The following is a 25510-nucleotide window of genomic DNA, read 5'->3' on the forward strand; positions in this document are numbered from 1 at the left end:
AGATACTTCCACACATGGTAAAATAGGATAGACTCACATAGACACATATTTTATATTAACCTACCAATCCTTAAAGTTCTTTCTTAATACCATTTTCCAGGATTTGGCATCTCATTACTAAGTTAAAACAAGTATAACTATCATCACCACTTAACAAACCTATTTTACTAATTGGTTGACCATTTTGGACAAGATAAAGACCATCTCAGGACCGCCCTGAGTTCAATTTATTTAACAGTGACAAAGACCCTTCAAACCACCCAAGTACATTCTAATTCAAACAAATTCCACTTAGAGGTCAATTCAAACAGTGCCTAATAGTCATTATCTAAACCAAATTGTCACAATCAAGAGCAATCAAACAAGTGTTGAATCAATGAACACTTTGATCATAATTCAAGCCTCAGAAACCATTGCTTAAAACATCAAACTAAGCACATCATTAATATAGAGTAAAATATCAATCTTTAAGCCTCTAAACCAACCTTTATGCCAAATACACTACTAAATAGAATAAACAGAATCAAACCAGGCACATTACCGAATAGAATAAACAGAATCAAATCAAGCACATCACTTAATCAACCTTCAACCTTTAAACCAACCTTTAAGTCAAGCATACTTACTAAATAGAATAATCAAGAATTAAACCAAGCATACTTACTAAATAGAATAATCAAGAATTAAACCAAGCATACTACTCAATAAACTTTTAATCCTAACTCAAACACAGAAATCACTGTTCACACATCAAATAAGCATACCACCAGTACTGAACTACATTTTAACTACACATATAACACTTAATCATATCAAACTATCATTAATATAAATAGAAACTTAAATGAAAAGCAATAAAATAATAAATGGTTACTTTTTTAAAGTTGAACTGGAGCAAGAATGGACTTGATTGCCTTCTTGTGCTTCCAAAATCAAACTCAGCCACCAAATACAAGGCAACAGAAAAGAAATAAAAAATTTAGAACTACGAAAGACTCAAACGTTTCACTTAAAGCTTAATAACACCCAAATCTTGAGAAAAAAAACTCAACGTTCAAGCTTTTTTAAGGTGTTGAAACTTGTTTTTCCAGTGAAGGATGGGGTTTTATTTATAGAACCCCAGAACTCATCTCAGAACTTACAACGATGTGGGACTTGTGGATTTTCCACAAGTCTTCACTTGAAACAAACATACACGGTCCAGATTTGAAAGAAAATAAAAGATCGACGGTCCATTCACTCTATACCACTATAAATTGATGAAAAATATAAAGTTGTACCTTAAAGGGTAATTTGGCAGGATTGCATGGAGAAGGACGAAGCCATTAATGCTTCGTCCTCTCCTCTGATTATACGCTCCAAATGAGATGGGACCCGACGGTAAAAGACAGGCAGTGTGGTGCAGTGGTAGAGGTGACGCTAGGGTTTTGCCCTAGCCGCCTCCCCTTTCTCTTATTTGAAAATGAGATCCCTAGGGTCTGAAAATAAAATGAGGGAGGGGGATATACATATTCCCCTCTTTAAAAGTTTGATGGGCTGGGTTTGGTCCATTATGGATTAGGCCTGGTCCCTTTTTGTTAAAAAAAATGCATGGTCTCCTAGTCATATATATATATATATATATATATATATATATATATATATATATATATATATATATATATATATATATATATATATATATATATATATATATATATATATATATATATATAGAGTGAGAGAGAGAGATGGGACCCGATGAGAAAAGGCAGGGGTGGGGTACAGTGGTAGAGGCAACGCTAGGGTTTTGCCCTAGCCGCCTCCCCTTTCTCTTATTTGAAAATGAGATCCCTAGGGTCTGAAAATAAAATGAGGGAGGGGGATATACATATTCCCCTCTTTAAAAGTTTGATGGGCTGGGTCTGGTCCATTATGGACTGGGCCTGGTCCCATTTTGTTAAAAAAAATGCATGGGCCTCCTAGTTATATATATATATATATATATATATATATATATATATATATATATATATATATATATACACAAAGTATATTTGCATATACATAGTGTGTATATATATGTATGGAGGGTCGAGGATAAATGGCCCGAACTGAAAAATGCCAGTTATTAACGAATTAGAACTTAATTAGTTTAACACACGACTTGTTAAAACCATTTTGCATATATGGCCCCAATAATTAATCAAATTAATTATCAAGACAATTTATTAATCAAACAACTATGCAAACACATAGAATCAGAGTTTGAGGGGTAAAATAGTCAAATTTTTTTAATTACTCAAATTACCTTGGATAATAAATAGAATAAATTATTCATTAATTTGATTTTTCTTGATTTAATCAATTAAATAAATAATTTTTCAAAATTGTTTTTGCTTTTGATTAATTCCAATAAAATATTCCATAAATGTCATAAAATATCAATTAATTTTCACACAATTCATAATGTCCTAAAAATCTCTTTATCAATTTAAACGAGTGAAATATTATCCCAACTAATTTTTATAAAAATTATTTAGACCCTCTAAGATGCACATCTTATTTTATTTGTCATCCAAGGACTCTGAGAAATTAAAATAAATTATGGGAGGTCAAAAATTAGGTGTCAATAGATATCCTCTATCATCCAGGGAAAGCAAATATTATAGCTGATGCTCTCAGTTGGCGCTCTATGGGAAGCTTAGCCTATGTTGAGGCAGACAAGAAAACTATGACGAAGGAAGTCCACCGCTTAGCAAGTTTAGAAGTTCGATTTCCAGACTCCGAATATGGTGGCGTTGTTTTTCAGAATAGGGTTGAATCCTCATTAGCAGCCGAAGTGAAGGAAAAATAGTTTAGTGATCCCTACTTATTGCAGCTGAAGGAGAGGATTCACAAACACAAGACTATGGCTTTTGAACAAAGGGGAGATGATGGCACTTTGAGATATAGAAGCAAATTATGCATTCCAGACGTAGATGGGCTCAGAGATCAAATTATGTCTGAAGCCCACAATTCCAAGTAATCTATTCACCCAGGTTCTACAAAGATATATCATGATCTTAAGGAGATTTATTGGTGGAACGACGTGAAAAAGAATGTAACAGATTTTGTAGCTAAGTGTCCAAATTGCAAGTGAAAGCCGAGCACCAGAGGCTTGGTGGGTTGGCTCAGAACATGGACATTCCCGTTTGGAAATAGGAGATGATAAACATGAATTTCATAACAGGTTTTCCTCGCTCTTTTCAGAAGCATGATTCGATTTGGGTTATTATAGACCGACTTACCAAGTCAACCCACTTCTTGCCAGTATAGACTACAAATTCAGCAGAGGATTATGCCAAGTTGTATATCCAGGAAATCATCTAATTGCATGGAACTCCTTTGTCCATCTTTTCAGATCGTGGTGCTCAGTTCACAGCAAACTTTTAGAAATCCTTTCAGAAAGGATTGGACACAAGGGTGAACCTCAGCACAGCTTTTCATCCTCAGACAGATGGCCAGGCAGAGCATACTATTCAGACTTTTGAAGACATGTTGAGAGCATGTGTCCTAGATTTTAAAGGTAATTGAGATGTCCATTTGCCTCTCATTGAGTTTTCTTATAATAACAATTACCACTCAAGTATCCAGATGGAACCGTTTGAGGCCTTGTATGGGCAGAGATATAGGTCGCCAATTAGTTGGTTTGAGGTTGTGAAGCAGAGTTGTTAGGGCCAAAATTGGTTTATCAAGCTATAAAGAAAATCAAGTTGATTCAAGAGCGATTGAAAACGGCTCAGAGTGGCCAAAAGTTCTATTCGGACGTGCGGCGTAGAGACCTAGAGTTCCAAGATGTTGATTGGGTGTTTCTAAAAATTCCGCCTATGAAATGAGTTATGAGATTTGGGAAGAAGGAGAAGCTTAGTCCTCGTTATATTGGGAGATATAGAATCCTGCGAAGGATCGGGCAAGTGACTTATAAGTTAGAATTCCACAAGAGTTGGCTACTGTACACCCATTATTTCATGTGTCTATATTGAAGAAGTTCATGGGAGACTCGTCTCTAGTTGTTCCTACAGAAACCACAAGAGGTTAAAGATAGTCTGTCTTATGAAGAGATCCCAGTTGTTATTCTTGATCGCCAAGTTCGCAAGTTGAGAACTAAGGAAATTGCTTCAGTAACGGTGCTATGGAGGAATTAGAAAGTTGAAGTGGCTACGTGGGAAGCCGAAGGGGACATGAAGTCCAGATACCCCTATCTCTTTAAAGAGCAAGCAAAAAGCGTTGAAGGTAATTATATTCTCATTTAGACCTTATATTAAAAATCTCCATGTCTTTCAGTACTCATTCAGTCAGCTTAGTATTCAGTCAATTCAGTAGTAATTCAGTTCAATATCCCAGCAGTTCAATAACCATGTATTCATTTAGTTAAGTAAGTATGTGTTCATGTCAGGTCAGTGATCACGTGTCTCAGCTAGTCAGTTGCATGTATCTTAGTTACAGAGTAAACTCTGTCAAATTTTCCATAGAGTTCCAGAATTAGTCACGATATAACCAAGGCCATCATTCAAGGACGAATGATCCCAAGGGGGAGATAATGTTACACCTTGTATCCTAAAACCAAGGTTAGACTCGTTTCATTAGAGTTTTAACAGAAATTTTGATGGTTTGATCATTTTGTAAAAATAGTTGATAGGCCTACTTCGGGTAGCCATAACCCCTTGATTAGTTGAGAATTTGGGAAAGTGTCCTTGATGAAAGTTGCAGTACGTAGAAATACATTTCCAACCATATAAAGATCAGGCTAAACAGAGAGCAGAGTAAGAAGTTATGACCGACGCAAAAACACTAAGAGGGGCATGCCTGCATTCGTATTAGCCACGCGTCGTAGGCCCAACGCAGGTAGGCCGGGGTTTCTGGTCAGATTTTGGGTTTTCACGTGTTAAGTTATTTTTAGGTTGGGGGTTCATTCCCTAACACCCCTAGTCACAAAAAATCATCCTAAGGCAAAAGAGCCTCAAAAACCTTCCAAGTGAGTTCTCCAATGATTATAGGTTGTATTCCAGTCTCTAATCCTGTTTTAACTTGAGTAAACCCTTCTAATCCATAGAGTTCTGATTGGAACATTATTGTTGGACGTGGAAATCCTAACATCTGAATTCATGGAGATAGAACTTCAAAAAGGTAATACTTCTACTCTCTAATCACTTACAGTTGTGAATTGATGAGTCCTTGGGGGAGTAGTAAATGGGTTTGATAAATAGCATCATATGAATTATGCTAGGATTCTGGATTGTTGACTTGAGATTGTTGTGATCATATGGGTGATAAAGAATGATGTTAATTACACCTAATTGAGATTGTGGAATCAATTAGAAGTAATAGAATGGGAATTGGGTGAAGAAAACACCATTAATGAAGGTTGTGGAGCTTTATGCCCACCAAGTGTTTGATAAAATGCTTAAATGACCAAAGCATGGATATTATTGCTAATATGGAATCTCTTTGAATTGTATTGATATAGATTAAAGTTGAAAGGGGTGACAAACATTCTATTATGCTCAAAGCTGGAATTAAGGTATGTGAGGCTAACTCTCTACGTTTGGGAATGTTAATGATTCTCCCTACGCAGCGTTCTTTTACAATGTTACTAATTGCCTCAGAACTATAGTTAAGCTTAGTTCCTTGAATAGTTGTAGAACTTCTATTCCCTAGGTTCGTAGTTCGTTCATGACTTTTATTCCGAATCTTGTGATCTCAGTACGTAATCAATATAAACTTGTGTTTCATGCCCACGAGTCTCAGTTTAGAATAATCAGTATGATATAAACAGTTAAAGTTTTAGTTCTCATAATCAGTCAAGAATACATGTCTCATCCTAGTTCTATTCAGTATTCCAGTACTATGTAACTCTGTATGATTCAGTATTTCAGCATCATGTTTTACAGTATGATTTTCAGTTCCGTCATATAAATTGTTAAATGTTGAACACCTGTATTTGGGCCTGAGGCCATAGTTCTGTATACGTATACTTGAGCCCGAGGCCGTAGCTTGTGCACTTATATATTGGTCCTGATATCGTAGCTTATTTACTCAGATAAATAGGTGTTTCTAAGTCAGAACAGGGAGTATTCATATCTTTACTTTTTATTTAGTTTAGTTATCAGTTACCAGTTCAGTTTTCAGTTTTAGTATTTATAATTCTTTCTTTCAGTTGCTTTACATACTAGTGCAATTCAAATATACTGACGTCCCTTTTTGCCCGGGGCCTGCATCTCGCGATGCAGGTAACGATTTATAGGTTGATGATTCTGCTTGCTAGGACATTCTCGTATCAGCTGCTTGGTGAGCCCCAGTTCCTTCGGGGCGTTATCATACTTTTAGTCTCTATAGTAGTTCAGTCAGTGAGGTATGCCAGAGGGGCCTTGTTGTTACACCCCAGAAAATTTCGCGTTACCAAGATTGCAGACGACTTAGTATGGGCTCAGGGGAGAGTAAAGATATACAAAGATTAGGGATGAATATTCTGTTATATATGTATAAGAATAACATATAGATGACAATGGAGGCCATATGGTGTAAGTTGGTTAATACGTTAAAAGATATATATCCCTCGTAACCGTAAGCTGAGGTGGGGCCCACATGATGGGGTTTTTATAAAGGGCATATGACAAGTTATATGGACAACATATGTGAAGTTAAACACAACTCAAGAAGGACTCTTGAGCCAAATCCAAGTGCAAGCCCTTTAAAAAAAAGATGTTTTTAAGTTACGTTTTCGGGTGATCTGACTTCGGGAGGCCATAACCCCATCATTATTTGGGAATTTGGGAACACTATAAAAATGAAAGTTGTAGATAGTTGAAATGCCTTCCAACCATTAGTCGTGGTCCTTCACACGACATAGGGATAAAAAGTTATGGATGTTTTAAGACAAAAAGGTCAAGCTGGGCAGTGGGCTTGGCCCAACCCAACTCAAGGTCGGTGGGAACCGACTCAAGGTCGGTGGGAACCGACCCAAGACCCATATATAAGGGCTAAATTCATACAAATTCATTAATTTACACATCAAGCAGTCCACAAACGTTTAGAGAGATAGAGAGGAGAGTTAGAGAGAGACAGTGGAGAATCGAGCAAGTTCGAGGTCCCGAATCCCGAGGCTCATGAAGGATAAAGTATTGAACAAGTTGTTTCCGTCGTTTTAAGCTAAAAGTTGAACTTATGGGAAGTTGGTTTCGTGGTGGCTGCTCATATAAGATATTTTTAAGATGTTAATGATGTTCTTACCGTGATCATTGATAGATTTAACGGGTTATAATAGAGAAAATGACGTTGAAGGTTTGGTTATCATTTTTGGATATCAAATAACTTGGGGGCTGTTTTGGTATGATTAAATGGATAGATTTAATTGGATATTGATATAAAATGATTTTTGATATTGTTGTTGATGTTGTTGATAAGTTGCTGTTCTTGAATTTGGGAGAATAAAGTGTATGAAGATATCATAAACAAAGCGTATACTGGGCTGTTTTGGTGTATTTCTTTGGGAGTTGATGCTCTGAGTTTAAAAAGGCTTATATGAGATGGTTGTTGTTGTCGTTGGTTGCTGATTGTGTTGTTAAATTGAATTGGAATTAGAGGGAAGCGAAGATTACAGGGAAAATGCTGCCCAAATTTACAGAAGTTAATTACGAGCTTAGAGAAGTATATGAACCTTTTTCAAGTTGTCTACAGTTTCCTTTACCTTGATTATAGATTGGCCAGTGTTTGGAAGCATAATTAAGCTAATCACGTAAGCGACAAGGTATGTAAGGCAAACCTTTCTTTCTTTGGCATGATTCTTGTTGTTATCCATTCTATACGTGCTCCATATAATTCTATTCTTAGACGAGTAAGGTCTAAATGTTTCTTGTGATGGCTTATTGATATTGTACTCCTATTCTATTCCAAAGGGAACACCCCTAAGGTGCAAATTTGAGTTGTGTATATGGTTTTACTAATGATTTCGAGGAAATGAGTTTTATACTAAAGGAAACATAAAGTTTGATTTTCAAAACCACTTCGAAGGGGGTGCGAGATTTTACTACTTCATTTCATTTACAATTTATGTTTACATTCCATAGTATCATCCCTTGTATTGACATGATCATTCACTCCTTGGGTCAGAAAATAAGATGAAATTGAGTAGAATATAAGTAGTAAGAATTTCATAACAATTCTACTCTCAAACCTGGAAGTATGTCCTCCTAAGTCTAGTGAGATACAAATTTGATAACTTCTTATGAAAGACTAAGGCTAATAACTAGATTGTGATGAATTGATTAGTGACTTATGATATGAATTGAAATTGATATTTGTGGATTGAGTTTGTGTTGATATGATGGTGATATTAAGCCGGAAGCGGCTGCCCGAAGGAGCCATTATTATTAAGCCGGAAGCGGTTGCCCGAAGGGGCCATCATTATTATGCCGGAAGCGGCTGTCCGAAGGGACTATTGTGAGAAAGCGGCTGTCCGAAGGGACTATTGTGAGAAAGCGGCTGTCCGAAGGGACCATTTTGTTAACATGTCGGAAGCGGCATGTGTGTTGGTTTGCATTATTTACTTAAAGATTGTTTTGAGACTTCGTGTGCGTATTTATGTTTCTTCCAGCGAAGGCTGCAGGTATTGAGTTAGATTGTGATTTCTTCTCTCCTAAGTCAAATTATAATTATGACTAGTTACCACTTTACATGCTCAGCACATTGTCCGTACTGACGTCCTTTTGCCTGGGGACGCTACGTTCATGCCCGCAGCCCCAGATTGTTTGGCAGGTTAAGTGTATAGCTAGAATGCTTGGACGTCAGCTGGGATTGGCAAGTTCCACCTCATCCTGGAGCTGTGCTGAGTCATGTATATATATGTATGATTATGGGTATGTCAGGACCCTGTCCTGACTCATAATGTTCAGTTTACTTCTTAGAGACTTCTGCAGACAGTGTCCTCTGGTATGTTTGTCGAGATGTCAACAAAGTGATGTCAGTTGAGTCATTTGTGGATTTTAAAAAGAGTATGTATTTTAGATGATTTCAATTGGTTTAAAGTACTTATTTGATTGAAAATTTTCATAATCGTTATAAGGATAATGATTTCTATTTGGAAAAGTTTTATGTTCTTAAAAGTTTTTGAAATGACAGGTTTTGATAAAGCAAATGTCAAGGGTTCGCTCGACTCCGATGAGAGTCGGGTGCCCGTCATGCCCTACCATTGTTAGGGTGTGACACTTGTCCCGGTAAACAGTTAGCAGTTCAGTACTCTTCAGAGGCTTCGTAGACTGTAGTCCAGTTAGTTAGATGTTTAGCAGCTTTTGTGTTAGCCTTGTTGGCTACTTATTCAGACTTTCATATTTATTCAGTATTTCCGCATTTATGATATTTCAGTCAGATTTAGTAGAACAGCATGTGCTAATGTTATTTCCGTATTCAGTATGTTTTGACATTACATGTTGATTCAGCCAGCCAATTAGTTCGCTCGGTCACATGCAGTCAGGCACCGAATTCCGTGTTACGCCCAGGCCATGGTTCGGGGCATGACATATCTATAAGGACATGATGCTAACCCTGAAAGAACTAAAGCAAACACATAAATCACAGACAAGTAATTAGCTGATATAAAGGGTAGCTTTTGCTAACATGAATACCATCTAACAGCAAAGGGTCAATATGATTAATACAATTGATTTCATGAAAACAAACAGGCTGACCTACTACTTAAACAGATAGCAAATGACTAAACTAGACATGATTAAGGACAAATATTATTTGCATTTAGCAGATTCATGAAGTTCCAAAATTAAACATATTTAACAACTAATTAGGCATACTAATACAGACTAACATTAACATTGAATAACCTAATTAAACCACACAACAATCAACAACCAATACTTAACAACATCAAATTAAACCTAAAGCATACTCATTAAGACTAATTACAAGCTAATCTAGAAAAATGCTCAAACATACAAACATAAACACTAAATTAAAGAACTTATGCTAAAAGGAGGAAGGTTTACCTTTGTTAAGTCTAGCCCTTGGTCGAGAATTGAAGTTGGAGACCCCTGCCACTCCTCAACACCCGAGACTCAGCCATACAAAAATAAAGAAAATTTAAACTTTAACTTGAAAAAACTAAAGTTAGGTCAAAGCATCCAATTCTAGTCGGTTACTTTTGTTAAACCCTAGTAATGAGTTTTTTTGGGTTATGAATATGATATTCCATGTCTGCAATATGAAGAGTTGGGGTTCTATACCCAAAAATATGAAAACCCTAATCCAATTTCGATGTGGTACTTGGGCTTTTGGGGGAAAATCCTCTTGAACCCCTCTCAAATTTGGCTCAACCAAGAAATCATGAGTTCAAATTCAAAAAACAACAAAGCTAATTAAAGAATCGGTCCTTTGACCATAGCAAAATGCAAAAAAAAAAAAACACAAGTAAAAGATGGATTGTACCTCGTTTGGTTGAATCTCGGTGGAGAGAGGGTAACAATTAATGTTTTACCCGAAATGACCATGTATGGTCTGTAAAGGTGTTGTACACCTGACTTCATGCCAAAAATGGCAGCGATGACGGAGGAAAGAGAAGGTAAACCACAACGGCACTAGGGTTTCTCTCAATCCTTTGAGAGAAAACCCTTAAGGGTTCGTTTGGTTCAACTCCTTTTAGAGCCGACGTGGGCCAGGTCTAGTCCAACTGGACTGGGCTCGGTCCTAGTGTAAGGAAGAAGAAGAGGGGCCCTATATAATATATATGTATACAGGTGATATACATGTATATCCATATATCTATATATATATATATACACACACACATAAGTGAGGGGAAAATATGCAATTTAACTAATAGCCAAAAGATTAAGAGTGTCCATTAGTTGACCTTTTCAATCATGGCCAAATTAAAACTAATTGACCAATTAATCCCTTTTTAAAAACATGGTCAATCGTATAAAAGAACTTAAATTGCAAATATAACCTTAATTGATTTAAACCATGATATTGGCTATTCAATTATGACCAAAATTAATAACAATTGATTATTTCAATTGTAGCCGCAACAATTCATATAACAAGCAATTTTCAAATATAACCGCAATTGATCATCTAACTAGCTATGATTAATTTTAAATTGTAAATGCGAATTATGATTATACAATTTTTAAATTAAAAGGTAAAATGATTATTAATCTAATTTCTAGAAATTAAACGAAGTAAAATATTTATCAATTTTCCCTTTTGATAAATTTAAGCAATTAATTTAATAATTGTTTCAAGTCATCTTCTAATTTGTCTTGAAAATATTTTAATATTAATAATAAAATATGTAAATTATTTTTAAATGACTTACAATATATATTTGAAGTTATTTTACCAAATGAAATGGCAAAATATTATAGAAATAATTTTATAGAATCATTTTGATTTACAAAAAATACATATTTCAATCCGCTTGAAATTCAGGAACTCCAGATAATTAAATAAAATTATTGGAGGTCAAAAATTAGGTGTCAGCACATGTTATATTACACTCACGAATCATGTTTACAACCATGTTTATGTAATTCATGGGCTTCTAAGTTAATTATATCCATGTTCATGTTTTCGGAGTTGCATAGATTACCAAGAAGGATCAGATAACCTGAAACTATGTATGCCAGCGTAGGATAAGGATCGCTCCGCCTATTTCGGATGATTCCTCCATATTTAACCATTGCGGATTATTGGATCCATTCATGTCATGTTCATGTCTCGTATCCCGGCAAGGTATGAGATGGCTTAGCTGATCGGGCAGAGATCAGACGCCACGTTCTCACGTTGTGGTTGCATGTCAGTTATACTAAAGCTCTCCCACTTAAAATGTTTTACTCATGTTCATGTTCAGCTTACAGTTTCAGTTTCAGTTCTATTATTTCATGTGTCATGTTTATTTCATTTAGTTGCTCTGCACACCAGTGCAATTCAAATGTACTGACGTCCCCTTTTTATTGTCTGGAGGCCTGCATTTACAATGCATGGATTATTTTATAGGATGACGAATCTGCTCGTTAGGACTATTGCTCGTATCAGCTAGTGGTGAGCCCCATCTCCTTCGAGGTTTTATCTTTATTTGCTTCATGTCAGTTATGCAACTAAGGTATGCCGGGGGCCTTGTCCTGATAAACAGTTTAGCAGTCAAACTCTGGTCAGGGGTTTAGACTAGTTCAGTTATGTCATGTCAGATGTTCAAAGTCGTATAGCCAGTATTGGCTCAGTACTTATTATATTTTCAGATTATTTTCGCATCATGTTTAAACATTATTTTCATTAGTATTATGATGACCCATGTTATTCAGTTTTAAAGTGTATTCCACATCAGTTCATGTCTCATGTTGACTCAGCAAGCCATCTAGTTCGCTCGGTCACATGCAGCAATGTACCGAGTGCTCTGTTACGCCTAGGTCATGGTTTGGAGCGTGACATAGAAAAACTAACCCTCCATGGAACACCTGGGGAGCATACAAGTGCATCAAGTGATCTGAGGTGAATGCAAGGATCACCAAGAAGGATCATCAAATAACATCTACTTACACACATTCGTACTATTCAATCGTTTGCAATTAGGCTTACTTTGTCTTTCATTTGTACCGGTTTAACATTAATTTTGCAAGGCCAAAGCATTCAATAGTTCCACCGGAGGAAAACCTATCAAAGGATTCTCTCCAAGGATCAACAAAGCTCAAGCTTATTTAATTCATTATTGCTTATAATTCTTTACTGATTTTATTATTTGATTTCTCTAGTCATTATTAGCACTTTCATTCACTGTTTATAACAAATCAGATCATGTATCCTTTAGATACAAATAAATTTAACTATACTTTTTTTGAGGGTAAACACTTTCAAATCTCGAGATTAGCTAGAGTAAAGGAATGCCATTGTGTTTTGAAGTCGTTGGGGTGAGAAAAAGCATCTTATTTCTCAATTCCTGTCGGATGCAAGAGCCAAGAGGAATCCTTTTAGTATAAGAAAGAATTATAAATAAAATTCGTAAAATTAGAAATTTAATTTGAGAGCAACAAACAAAAAATATATGATACTTGACTAATAGAATTCTTTAGTCGTTTATATCATTTAAGTAACTTTAATATTAGCTGCCAACATGGGCATTTGGTCTAGTGGTATGATTCTCGCTTAGGGTGCGAGAGGTCCCGAGTTCAATTCTCGGAATGCCCCAGTTCATATGTTTTGCATTAAAACCAGCATATTTTTTGTACATAATGCTACTGAAAAACCTATCTTTAGTTGTATTACTGGGAAAAGAATACATTTAGGGAGCACTGGCTGATAAATATACATGGTAACAAAGACTCTCAGTATAGTTTTATACATTCTAATGTCCTTCATTGCCATCAGATTAAGCCTGTATGAAAGATGACAAAACTGCACAACAGAAGAAACGTTGCGAGGATAGAGAAAATTAACTTTTAACAATCAAGAAATCGCTGAATGAACGTTTTAACAACAAAAGATTAAACCTATACCACACTGGAATACCCCTTCTATATCATCAGTAACGATATGCTTGAAGAGCTATGTTTAGACACAGAGAAACTTTATCCGAAAAAACTTATTCTTCTCCAAGTGAGTCATGTGTCAATGGACTGGAAATCTCTCTTGAACATTCAGAGGAGCCTACTGATGGAGTTGCAGAAACTTCTTGAGTTGTGCTCAAAAATGAATCTGATCTCTTATGTTCAGTGCCCTTCTCTTTAGAATCAACGCTCCAATAATCAGTCAACATCTTTTTCACGCCAAAACCAAACTGAGAAACTTTGCGGCTATCAGGGGACGGCGCGATTGGTGTTGTGAAAGGAGCTTTGATCTGACTACCCGAGACGTGTACTGATATTGGAGTTCCAATGGTTTTACGAGAAATGATGCCTACTTTAGAGATTGGAACAAATTGGTCTGAGTGCTTAGTTAAATCATCCATGTAAATTAGGTCATCAATACGAGCCATAATATTGAATGCCAAGCTCTCAAGAACTCTTGAGTAGCTCTCCAGGATTGATTTTCCAACATCCTGAGAACATCATTGAACAACAAATGTCAAACTTGAATTTGCTAAACAACACAATAATAGTAGTACTGATGTATTACAATTACAGTCAAACCTCTCCATAACAACATTTCATTTTAACGGCCAAGTTTTCTTTGAAACTGATTTTCATGTCATGTTATATTATATGTTCTATATATGCATTTCATTATAACATCTAAAATATACTGGAACAAACGACACTGTTATGGAGAGGTCCGACTGTATAACTGGTTGAGAGAGAGAAAGTGACCAAAAAAAAAGTGAGTTGATTTCAAGTGAAACCTTGTTATGTTGGATCTTGCTCATGTCTAAGGTGGTCTGAGGAAGACCAGGAAACCGTTGTTTTAAGCAAAGCAAAAGGCTTTTAGCTCTATCTGCAAGAAGGTCCCTCTTATCGACATCAATCACCAAATCTTTAACCATTTCCCATGAGGACTTTGAATTGGATCGGAGCAGATTACTCGAGGATTTCGCCTGAGGTTTTCTGCGCCACACGTAAATTGACGTCTCTACTCGGTTTGCTATTTCTAATGCTTGATGCTCAGAAGACAAGTCAAGGCAGTCGAGCAGACATTCAGGTGAAAATTGATCTGAGGTGATATATCGGTGGATAAGATCACCTAAGCTAGCTTTTCCATTCTGCAGGGGGGTAAAATCAAGGAATTACATTTTTGGACCACTCAGAAAAATAATAGCCAGCAAATGTATAGGTTTTGTATATTAAGTATAAATATACATATTGTATACACAAAATATACATATATAATATACGGAATAAGTGTAGGTTTTGTATATTTTGACTAGAGCCCGTAACTAATTTCGAATGTTGGGCAATAAATGAAAAAAGCTATTTTTACACAAATGTAAGAGTCAATATCTGCACGAAAATTGTACCTTAGGAAGATTCTCAAGATATGATTCAGGCACCTCCATTTCAGCTAAGATGTTACTGTTAATGGCCATTGCAGCTTTCAAGATTTGGTTAGTACAATCGCGTTTGTGCTGCAATTGCTTTTTTGCATTTTCGCTGAGACCATCAATGGGGACTCTAGGAACAGGAAGCCACCATTTCTCCTCTTGACGAGGGAGATGATTCCGGAAAGAGGACGATCCATCAGTTTCTTCAGCTAAGTGCCCCTGGTCGACATACCAGAATTCCGTGTTTCTAAAACTGTCTAAAATCTCCTGTAAAAGAGGTAAAATATTTAGTATATCTCATTCAAAAGCTAAGAAAGAACTCTCAGGGAAAAGGGATGTGTATCTTACAAGAAGCATATTGTCTAGTTTTCGCAGTGCTGGAAGGTTGGCATAAAGGTCCAACCGCGGTCTAGAAGTCATTACCTATAACACAACATAGAAAGAACAGATGAACACAAATGTTAACATTAAAAATGCGTCTAGATATACATAGGCTTTATGCACAAATCACAAATACTAGCAACAAATCAAGTGTTTGTTCAAGTTCCAATTATTTACCTCAAGCTTAGTGCCATCTGGAAATGTCTGCCAAGAGGGTGTCAATTCTACAATGTAATCACTAACACAGAGAAGCCATTCCATTTCTCTCCTCCACATTAATCTCTTCTCTGTAGGTAAAGGTTCCAATCTCCAAATTTGTCCAAAAAGTGTAGCTAAGACCAAAACAGAAAAAATAGGAGACAGAAAGCAGAACTTTAACAATTAGTAAAACAAAAGCACCAAAACAAACCAACCCCATTACATAAAACTAAGGACGTGTTTGGACTTCGAATTTGAAATATGTGTTTGTCTATGACATTTGAGCAATAACTTTAAACTCAATTTGAAATTTTGAATTCAAATTCCAAATTCACCTAAAAGGTAGAATTTCAATTCCAAATCTGTGATTTCAAATTTTTAAAAATTTAAAACTTGATCCATAATTATATTTTTTTTTTTAAAAAAGACCCATATTTATTAAAAAGTAGTAATTACTCAAGCCTACTTTACCCACCAAACGGCCACACCTGCTCAATCCGCCCAAGTCGTGGCTGTCCCAATCATTTGCGACAGAACTCTTTAACAGTGATTTGAGGAAATAGTTTTCACAAATTGTTGTGGGATTTTCATGTTTACGAGAAAAAATACAACTTTTGAAATCTAAATTACATGTCCAAAATTAACAATACCCAAATCAATGATTTCAAATTATGTCCAAACTCGTACTAAATATCTAACAAATAACAAGGAAACATACCACATAAATTAGTTATAGCATTTGAAATCACAAGTGCTGTACAAACCCCATTTCCACAACCAGACATATCTTCACCAAGCAGCAACTTTGAAAATCTTTCCTTCATCATCTCCACCTCTACATAAAACCCCACAAAAAAGTTCAACCCAAAAAAAAAAATCCAACTTTCCAAATTCTTGAAACAAAAATACACAAAAAAAAAAAAAAAAAAAAAAAAAAAATCCAATTTTTCAATTTTTCCAATTTCTTGAAACATGAATATACAAAAAAAAAAAAATCCGATTTTCCAAATTCTTGAAACAAAAACATACCTGATAAACAAGACCCTTGTTTCTCCAACTTCTTTTTTTCCACATGGGGTTTCTCTACTTCAGAATTGTCACAATGTTGTACTTCATTCTCTTTAATATGCCAAATAATTGAAGGTGGAGAATATGAATCTTCAGAACTACTATTTTCATCATTTGAATACACAAAAGACTCACTTTTGTTAGACAAAACCTCCATTTTATCATCAAGAAAATCAGAATAAACTGAGTTTGTCACTACAACCTCATCAAAATCAAACCTTTTACTTCCAAACCTGTTTGATACTTTTGCTTTTTCGTACAGATTCTTGAAAGATTTGTAAACCTGAAATTTGAATTTAGAAAAAGGGGTATGATGATGATTCTTGGAATTTTTACAAGTGTTTATAGGAATAAAATGCTTGAGCTGTGGCTGAAATTCCATAAAGTTTCAATTTGAAACATTTCTGCTCTATAGAGGGGAGTTGTTAAAATTGAAATAAAGAATAGTACCAAAAAAAAAAAAAAAACAAGAAAAAAGAAACTTCCTTAAATAAAAAAGAAGCAATGAGTTGAGTGATAAGTATCTGAGGATTTTGTTTAGTAATATAAGTAGCTTAAATGAGGCGCCTCTGTCACACCCGTGTTGTTTTGTTGAGGACTTGAGGCATTGCTTAAACAAGAGCTCTTATAATAATAATTGTTGCTTACTACGTTGGTGTAGTAGGAAAAGACATTCAATATTTGAAGCTCCTTTTATGTGACATCATTAAAGTGATTGTTGGTGCAGATTACTTGGTCGTGGGAGTCGTGTAATTGACGGATCAACCCATAATAATCTAAATACTATAAACTTTTCTTTTTAATTTTCCTTTTAGTGGACTATAGAAGTCTATAATTGACTATCCCGCAGAACTGATAAGTTAGAAAATTTAGTAGTAAAGTGTAAGTAAATAAAAGATTCAGTTATTTTTGTACTGATTCGGATCATCACTGTGGTGCTTAATCCAGTTTCATTGCGTTACAAGGATTTTTTTAGAGCCTTGAGTATTTCTTTAATTACAAGAGTGGTTATGTAGTTAACCACTGTGAGTACAATTGACTGTGCAAGTTCTCGTATGAATTCCTATACTCTCTTTTTCTTTTCTTATCAATAGTATATAATTCTTTGAGCGAACTTTTCGTTGTCGTCTTCGGCATTAAGCTTACAAATTAAAGGTCTGTCACAGGCTCACAGTGAAGGATATAATTTAGAATCTATGTACCTGTATTTTGTTTGTTTCGGTAGGTAGGACAAAAAATTTGAAGCTGACAGATTATGTCATATAGTTTGAATTCAACACAGAATTAAAAAAAAGAAAGTAAGACTCTTAAAATTTATGATTTAAAATAAAAAAAATATTAAGATATGAACTATGCGACTTAGAGCAAATACATTACGTTAAAAAAGACGACGTATTTGTTTCGGCAGGCAGAACAAAAACTTTGAAGCTAACTGATTATTTCGACACAGAATTTAAAAAAGAAAGCAAGACTCTTAAATTCATGATTTAAAATTAAAAAAAATTAAGATATGAACTATACGATTTAGAGCAAATACATTATGTTAAAAAAAGATGAAGTAATTTGTTTCGGCAGGGAGGACAAAAACTTTGGAGCTGAAAGCTCTTTACTCCGTTTCATTTTGTCATGAATGGAATGAGATGCGAATTTAGAATTTTAAACTCAATAAAGCATGAAGTATTTCAGCTACTACTTCTTTTATCTCGTTTTTACTATTGCTTTAGCGCAAAAAAAAAAATCTCAAAATAATTGTCACTTTAGAAATTTAAGATTAAAGTTGATAATTGCTTCAACTATAGCATTAACATTAAAGAAGTAATTTTTTAATACTGCCCAATTCTCAAAAAGATATTTAATAAATATAGATAACTTAGTAAACTATATCTTGTATTTATTGTTTTTCTTTTTAGTGGCCGTGAAAAGAACTAAAACAACCGATAAAATGAGACAGGTAGCCGGAAGGAGTACTATTTTGTGACATTAGATACTAAAACTTAATATAAATTCAACTAACTATATAATTTAAACTACTATTATACGCATCTGCTAACGTTTGATTACCCAAGGATAAAAAGAAGTGAAAGTGACACATTTTAGCCTCGTCAACAACTATAGTTGACTATTACTACGGTGCATTCAATTAATATATTTATATCATTCATGTGTTTTGAGCTAATTCAAATCTTAGTACTCGTGAAATTATTAAAATCAAAATAACAAAGAGTTGATAATCTCTCTCCCCTCGATCGTGTCGACCCAAATTAAACAAGCTACTATATATTAACAAGTATTAGAGTTGAATATTGTCATTATTATCTTGTTTGGTTAATAAGGTTTAAAACTTGATCCAAGCTTAGCTTGCACTGAATCCACGTAGGAAAACCAAAGATAAATAGTATATTAAAACAGAAAGAAGAAGCTAAAATTGTCCTTTTATTTCTTTTCCCTTTAAGTTTGTTCCGTTTTTATAATTCATTGAAGAACATCTCGTTGTCGTCTTCGGCATTAGATAACAAAGGGAAATCTACGTACAGGATAGGTTAGGAAAAACAAATCATATGTTTAAATTGAGAATTTTAAAATTAAATTATTTTGTAATATAAAAATATATCATTTTTTAATAGATTAAAAAGGAAAGAGTGTCAAATAAAATGAAATATTGGGAATACTCAGGGTAACCACTAAAATTAAATCTGCTAATGAAGGTTACTGATTCAATCAAAAGAAAGAAACTTATAATATCATATTTGGTCATGGTTATTTTGGCCAATTGATCTCTCAATATGTTGATTTTAGCAACTACTCTCGTTCTCACAGTTCTTTCGAGAAATGACAATAATTAGAAAGAGCTACTAGAAGTTTCTGTTGCGATCGAAATAATCAGGGCGTCATGTGAAAGTTAACAATTGCAAACGTCTAATGACAATAAATCATAGGACAATGAAAATATACCAAAGACGTAATATTTTAATAGGGTTTGGTCAATTGACCTACATATCAAAAAACTAATATAAAAGAAACTATAAAAAAAAAAAAAAAAAAAAATTGTAGAGAGAATAATCTCCCGGTCCCCTAAACAATACTCTTTCGATGACTACATTGTGGATGCTTTTCTGTGTATTTTGGGTGAGAGAGACGGATAATCCATAGTCCTTAGATCCGAATTTATTAAAATTTCAGTTACTAATAAGTAGAAAGTATTAAAACATCTAATATTCACTTACAAATTACGATAATGTGTTAATTTGTAAATTTACTACAATTACATAATTTTATTTTTTATTTTCAACTATATCAATCGAGAAAGTAAATCACATTTATACTTATCAAAGAGTCCCCATTCTGACTTTCAAAGATTGTTCTTCTGGCATGACTATGTGATTCCTAGAGTACTTTCCTGTTTATTCTTTCTTATTATCATATCATTTTTGTCTTTCCTCTTGCTTGTGACTTGCAACTTGCAACTTGACAAGGTCCATGCCCTTAAATCTTTGACCTGCAGAAAATGAAAAGCACTTGTCAATATAGGAGATATTTTAGAAAAGAAACAAACCATGTTAATTTATAAGAAACAAATATTTTTGTTTTTGCACTTTTTTTTCTTCTTTTTGGAATTAACTATGAATTTCATTGTTAGCCTGTCACTAAATTCCTCATAGCTAACATATCTTTTTTTATAACCTCCAGTAAACATCGCTAAATAAAATAAGTGATAAATTTTGTTGTTTAGCTACAAAATTTATCCGTAGGTAATTCCTGTTTTTCAGTAGTGTTTATTTACGGTTTAATTGTTCTTTTTTAAAAAAAGAAAAAGAAAAAAAGAAGTAAAACAATCACTGCTTTTGGACACCATAATATTTAGGATAACACGAATGGATAGAAAATGGTAAATAGGCCAGAATAGGAATCAACTACAGGAAAAGGCAATGCTTCCTAATAGAATGGTTAGAACTTAGAACCGTTTCACCTTAGTGGAAGTTTAATATAAATATATATATATATATATATATATATATATATATATATATATATATATATATATATATATATATATATATATATATATAAAATTTTGATCATAATTAAATATATAGAGCTAGGAATTGAAAAGAAGTTAATTTTGTAGATCTGGAGATGCCATTATAAACGAACTAAATTAGACTATACAAGCTTGTGGGACCCATGAGTCCACTTGTCAAATTATAAAGTAGACTCACATAAATAATGTTGGTTACGTGACTCACAAAATAAAATTTATCGATAATAATAGTACTTTCTCAGGAGTTGTATAGTGTTTAATTTTACATGATAATTGATAAGACATTTACGATTGGGCCACAAATAATCATAGTAGATATTTCTCAATATCATATATCCAACGCTTTAAAACCCCACTTTGTATTTATATATCTTATTTTAGTTTTCTTTGTAGCTTTCCTTCTAAGGATTTAAGTTCTCCATGCCAATGAATACTCTTTTGATCATAGTGCCGGTAGTTCCAACTGAAAACAACAAAAGACAAAAAAGGAAAAAGTTGAAGAAAATTAAAAAGAAATTGAAAAAGAGAATGTGGCATATGGGGATTTTATTAGAAAAGCTCCTCTCAACGGCTATAGATATATAATTGTTCGATATTTCATATGATGGAAGTTGATAGTTGAATTTGAACAACTACAATTCATACTTCTGACCGTTTAGTAAAGTTATAACCTACCATATGTAAAGACAATATATGTAAAGGTAAAGATACTCGTCACTTTATACCCTACCTTTGTATTTGAATAGGATCCCTCCAAAATTTACCACTCCAGGATGTATGTATGCCCTTCTTTTTCTTGTTTTCACTTTGTGATTGACAGTTTTTCTAAGGTTTGAGATGCTTGTAGAAAGACTAACAATGATACATTCAGACTTCAAATGATTTAATTTTGTTCCACAAAATACTTGTTTTAACATTTGGCCTAGATACATGTTTTTGTTGGAAAGCCAACATTAGTATTCCCACTCAATAGCAAGTGAAGATTTAGATGAAAATATTTTATTGCTTTTTTTTTTTTTAATTCTCCTCCCTCTTTTGTTTTTAATATTTTTATTAGACTTTAAAGTGACTAGACATCTAGATGAGGTTTCTTAATGTATTATGATTCATAATTACATATTCAGATGTCCAATTTTGTAACTTAGATCACGGAGTTACAAATGTCCAATTTTGTTGGGTCTTGACAGGCCAACTTGGTCTGTATCATTAGACGGATAGACTATTTTTAAGTCCTAATTATAATTAATTAGGGTATTTTTATATTTAATTATAAAATATAACAATATTTTATCAATTATAGCAAAATAATAGAAAAAATAAGGCTGATGCTCCAATCTTTTCCACGTTAGGCTCTAATCTTCCCTTCTCTCTCTCTCTCTCTCACTCACTCACTCACTTACTCACACACACCCCCCAAATACACACAAAGGTATAAACTCCATGAAAAGCTTCATTGGCATCCGGCATTAAAAGGCATCGAAACTTTGAATTCGAAAATCGAGCTTTTGTGAAACTGTTGTTTGTTTGGAGGTCATTGAAATCTCAGACTGAAACTCGAAGAGGAAGAGGAACAATAAGTTGTATGTATTTTGTATATCGGGTATATATTATTTATTTGTCAAATGTATCAGTGGACATACAATGATATACACACAACATACAATAAATATATATATATATATATATATATATATATATATAATTGACATGCATATGCATACAACAACATAATTGTATGTTTTTTGTATATCAATTGTATTTTTTACTGGACTGTACGTTTTTTTACCAGATTATCTATATTTTGTAAAAATATTATTGTTACGTTATGAAAACAATTATATTGCTAAATCAGGTGATTTCACCTCTAACTTTGTATATCTAGGTAAATGTTCTTGATACGAGATTAAAAACGAAAATAGAATTAAAATGCAAGAAAAGAAAAGGATAGATAATTTGACACAACTTAAGACCTAATTTAGCAACCAAAATTATAGAAAACTAAGACCTCTAAATTAAGAACAAAAGAGACAACAAATTCTTAGGATGATCAAGAGGGATTTGGAATTCCCTAATAACCAATCCTCTCAACAATTACTCAATCAAAAGTTTCACAAGCTCTCAACTCTCAAGAGTTTTACAATATCCAATATCAATATTCAAAATAGTCTAAGTCTTCCAAATGAAAGAAACTACTATTTATACTAAAGCTCACACTACTAAAAAAAACTGTATTTTCCGACCTAAAAAACCGACCTCAGTTGAGGTCGGAAAATAAACGACCTCATGAGGTCGGTAAAGTCGTAATATTAATTTTTCGATATTTTTAAAAATAAACCGACCTCATGAGGTTGGTAATATTGTACCAAAATTTCAAAAAATAAAGTACCGACCTCTGTAGTTCGGAAATTCATTTGATGCTAAATATTATAATTTTATTTTTAATTTAAAAGAATACCGACCTCAGCAGGTCGGTTTATTAAAAATAAATTTTCAATTATTTTAAATATACCGACCTCATAAGGTCAGTATTCTTTTAAATTAAAAATAAAATTAAAAAATACATACCGACCTCATGAGGTCGGTATAATTACTCAAGTAAAATAAAATACAGACCCTTAATTAATCATCTTTCCCCTTTCTCCCTCTCTTCCTCTCACCTTCTCTCTCCCCATCTCTCTCTAACCCTAATAATTAACAAGCTGCCAGTCACGGTCGTCATCTGCCATTGACGGTCGCCGCCATCTGCCATTGACGGTTGTTGCCATCCCTATCTTTGTGCAGAAAACTCAAACACACACACACACACACAAAATGGAGATGGAGATGACACAAGAAGAATCGTCATATGAGTTGGATGTTGGTAATCTAATGGCTTCATACCCACATCACAACTTTATATCTCCACCTTCTTCCAGGTTTCACTTTCTTGAAAAAATATACCCTTTTTTAACATGATTTTTGCTTATGTTATGGTTGTTTTCTTGATTTGGGATGTGAAATAGTCATATTGGGGGTAAATGGGTAGACCTAAAAATATCACTCTAGTGCAGATTTAGCTAATTGTATAATAGATTGAATACCTAGATAGTTGGATTAAACTGGTTAGTTATTTTCAGTTTTTTGAAAAAATACCCTTTTTGTAACATGCTTTTTGGATGATATTTGCTTAAGTTGTGTTTGTTTTTTTGATTTGGGATGTGAAATATCACAACTTTGTATCTCTACCATCTTCCAGGTTTCACTTTCTTGGAAAAAAACACCCTTTCTTAACATGATTTTTTGGATGATTTTTGCTTAAGTTGTGTGTGTGTGTGTGTGTGTTTTTTTTTTTTTTTTTTAGATTTGGGATGTGAAAGAGTCATATTGGGGTAAAGGGGTAGACATAGAATCTCAGGAAATTGTTAAAAGACAATTAGTGCAGAACTGAAGATTTAACTAAGAATAATACCTAGCTAGTTGTATTAAAACATGAAATAGAACTCTACCCTGTATTCTAAAGCAGAGTTTAACCTTATTGTGTCATCGGATTATTGCGACCTCTCAATTAATGGACACGATATTGTCTGCCTTGAAGGGGAATGTCCAGAGGATGCATTGATGCATTCTGGGATGAAAATTGTGATTGAAGATTGCCCTTTGCAGCAGACATCCTTCTCATATGGTCTAATCAGGTTAGTTGTTGAATTAAATTATGCTTTGAGCTCTTTGGAAATTACTTTATTAAATTTGTATATATAATTTAGAAGATATTCAAAGATAGGTTCAATCCACTAATTATTTAGTTTTCTGTAAACGTATACTAAGCTACCTTGATTGCGTGCAAGATGTTAATAGTCCAAAGAATAGCTCTTTGCTTAGCAAAATATCGGTGTATAAGTTTTCCTCTGATATTATGCTTGTTTTTATTAGTAGGCTTTTGTACGTTATATTCGCGAGTTGATTTACAGTTGGGGAAAATTTCTGTAGAGTACAAGCAACCTTTTGCGGTTACATATCTAGGGATCTCTCTTATGGCAATCTTCCTTCCTATAGCAGTCTGTAAAGATTGGTTATGCAGTTTATTAGAAAAAGGTTCCTTAAAGAAATTGTACAATGAAAATCTTCTCCTGGAATCAGTTCTTGATGCGCCACTCAAACTTAATTACATGCATAACCATTCCGAAGGAGCTTTGAAGGGTTACCTTACAGAAGACATGGATTACAACGACCCGGAAGAAGGCTTTCCATTGGTTGATATCAACCATAAAGACGAGTTCCACTTTCTTGAAGAGGGCTATGAACGTAACTCATGGGACCTTGTCAAATGTAGCATGTATCTTGCTCCCATATGGTTTGCAACAGAGGTATTTGTTTATGTCTTAAATCTTCTAACACTTTTATGTTGAACAATATACTGCTTGTGAGTTAATATAAATCAAATAACACAAGAATTGAACAAGGTGATCAGTTCTTGTTCTTCTTAATTTGTTTGGAAAGGGAGGTGGATGCAGAAAAGACCCCAGATATATACTAAAGGGAAAGAAAGAGGGCAAATATAGGATAATAAAGCACCTCATAAGGTCAGTTTTCTGTAAAATATTCCCAGAAATTGCAAATTACCGACCTCATGAGGTCGGTTTTCTGCAAAAATTATCTAGAAATTGCAAATTACCGACCTCATTAGGTTGGTTTTATGCATAATATTCCCAGAAATTGCAAATTACCGACCTCATGAGGTCGGTTTTATGCAAAATATTTCCAGAAACTGCAAATTACCGACCTCATGAGATCGGTTTTCTGTAAAATTATCTAGAAATTGCAAATTACCGACCTCATGAGGTCGGTTT

General features: G+C 34.0%; 1 protein-coding gene, 1 long non-coding RNA gene and 1 other non-coding gene across 3 annotated transcripts; 2 read left to right on the forward strand and 1 right to left on the reverse strand.

Moving 5' to 3' along the window:
• Positions 1 to 13140: 13140 nt before the first annotated feature.
• Positions 13141 to 13212, forward strand: TRNAP-AGG (transfer RNA proline (anticodon AGG)). The gene has a single exon. It is a non-coding gene; the product is annotated as a tRNA-Pro (tRNA).
• Positions 13213 to 13449: 237 nt separating this feature from the next.
• Positions 13450 to 17328, reverse strand: LOC132630538 (rop guanine nucleotide exchange factor 7-like). Its single transcript, XM_060346111.1, has 7 exons — positions 16607 to 17328; positions 16296 to 16412; positions 15557 to 15711; positions 15347 to 15421; positions 14975 to 15265; positions 14363 to 14719; positions 13450 to 14062 (listed from the first exon to the last, which is right to left on the reverse strand). Exons 1-7 carry the CDS (start codon positions 17025 to 17027, stop codon positions 13607 to 13609), a joined length of 1872 nt encoding a protein of 623 aa, XP_060202094.1. The 5' UTR covers positions 17028 to 17328; the 3' UTR covers positions 13450 to 13606.
• A 6028-nt stretch (positions 17329 to 23356) lies between these two features.
• On the forward strand, positions 23357 to 25021 carry LOC132633767 (uncharacterized). Its single transcript, XR_009579796.1, has 3 exons — positions 23357 to 23599; positions 24259 to 24355; positions 24801 to 25021. It is a non-coding gene; the product is annotated as an uncharacterized LOC132633767 (long non-coding RNA).
• Positions 25022 to 25510: the final 489 nt, after the last annotated feature.

The sequence above is a fragment of the Lycium barbarum genome, chromosome 3 (assembly GCF_019175385.1).
Source record: "Lycium barbarum isolate Lr01 chromosome 3, ASM1917538v2, whole genome shotgun sequence".
NCBI classification, from domain to species: domain Eukaryota; kingdom Viridiplantae; phylum Streptophyta; class Magnoliopsida; order Solanales; family Solanaceae; genus Lycium; species Lycium barbarum.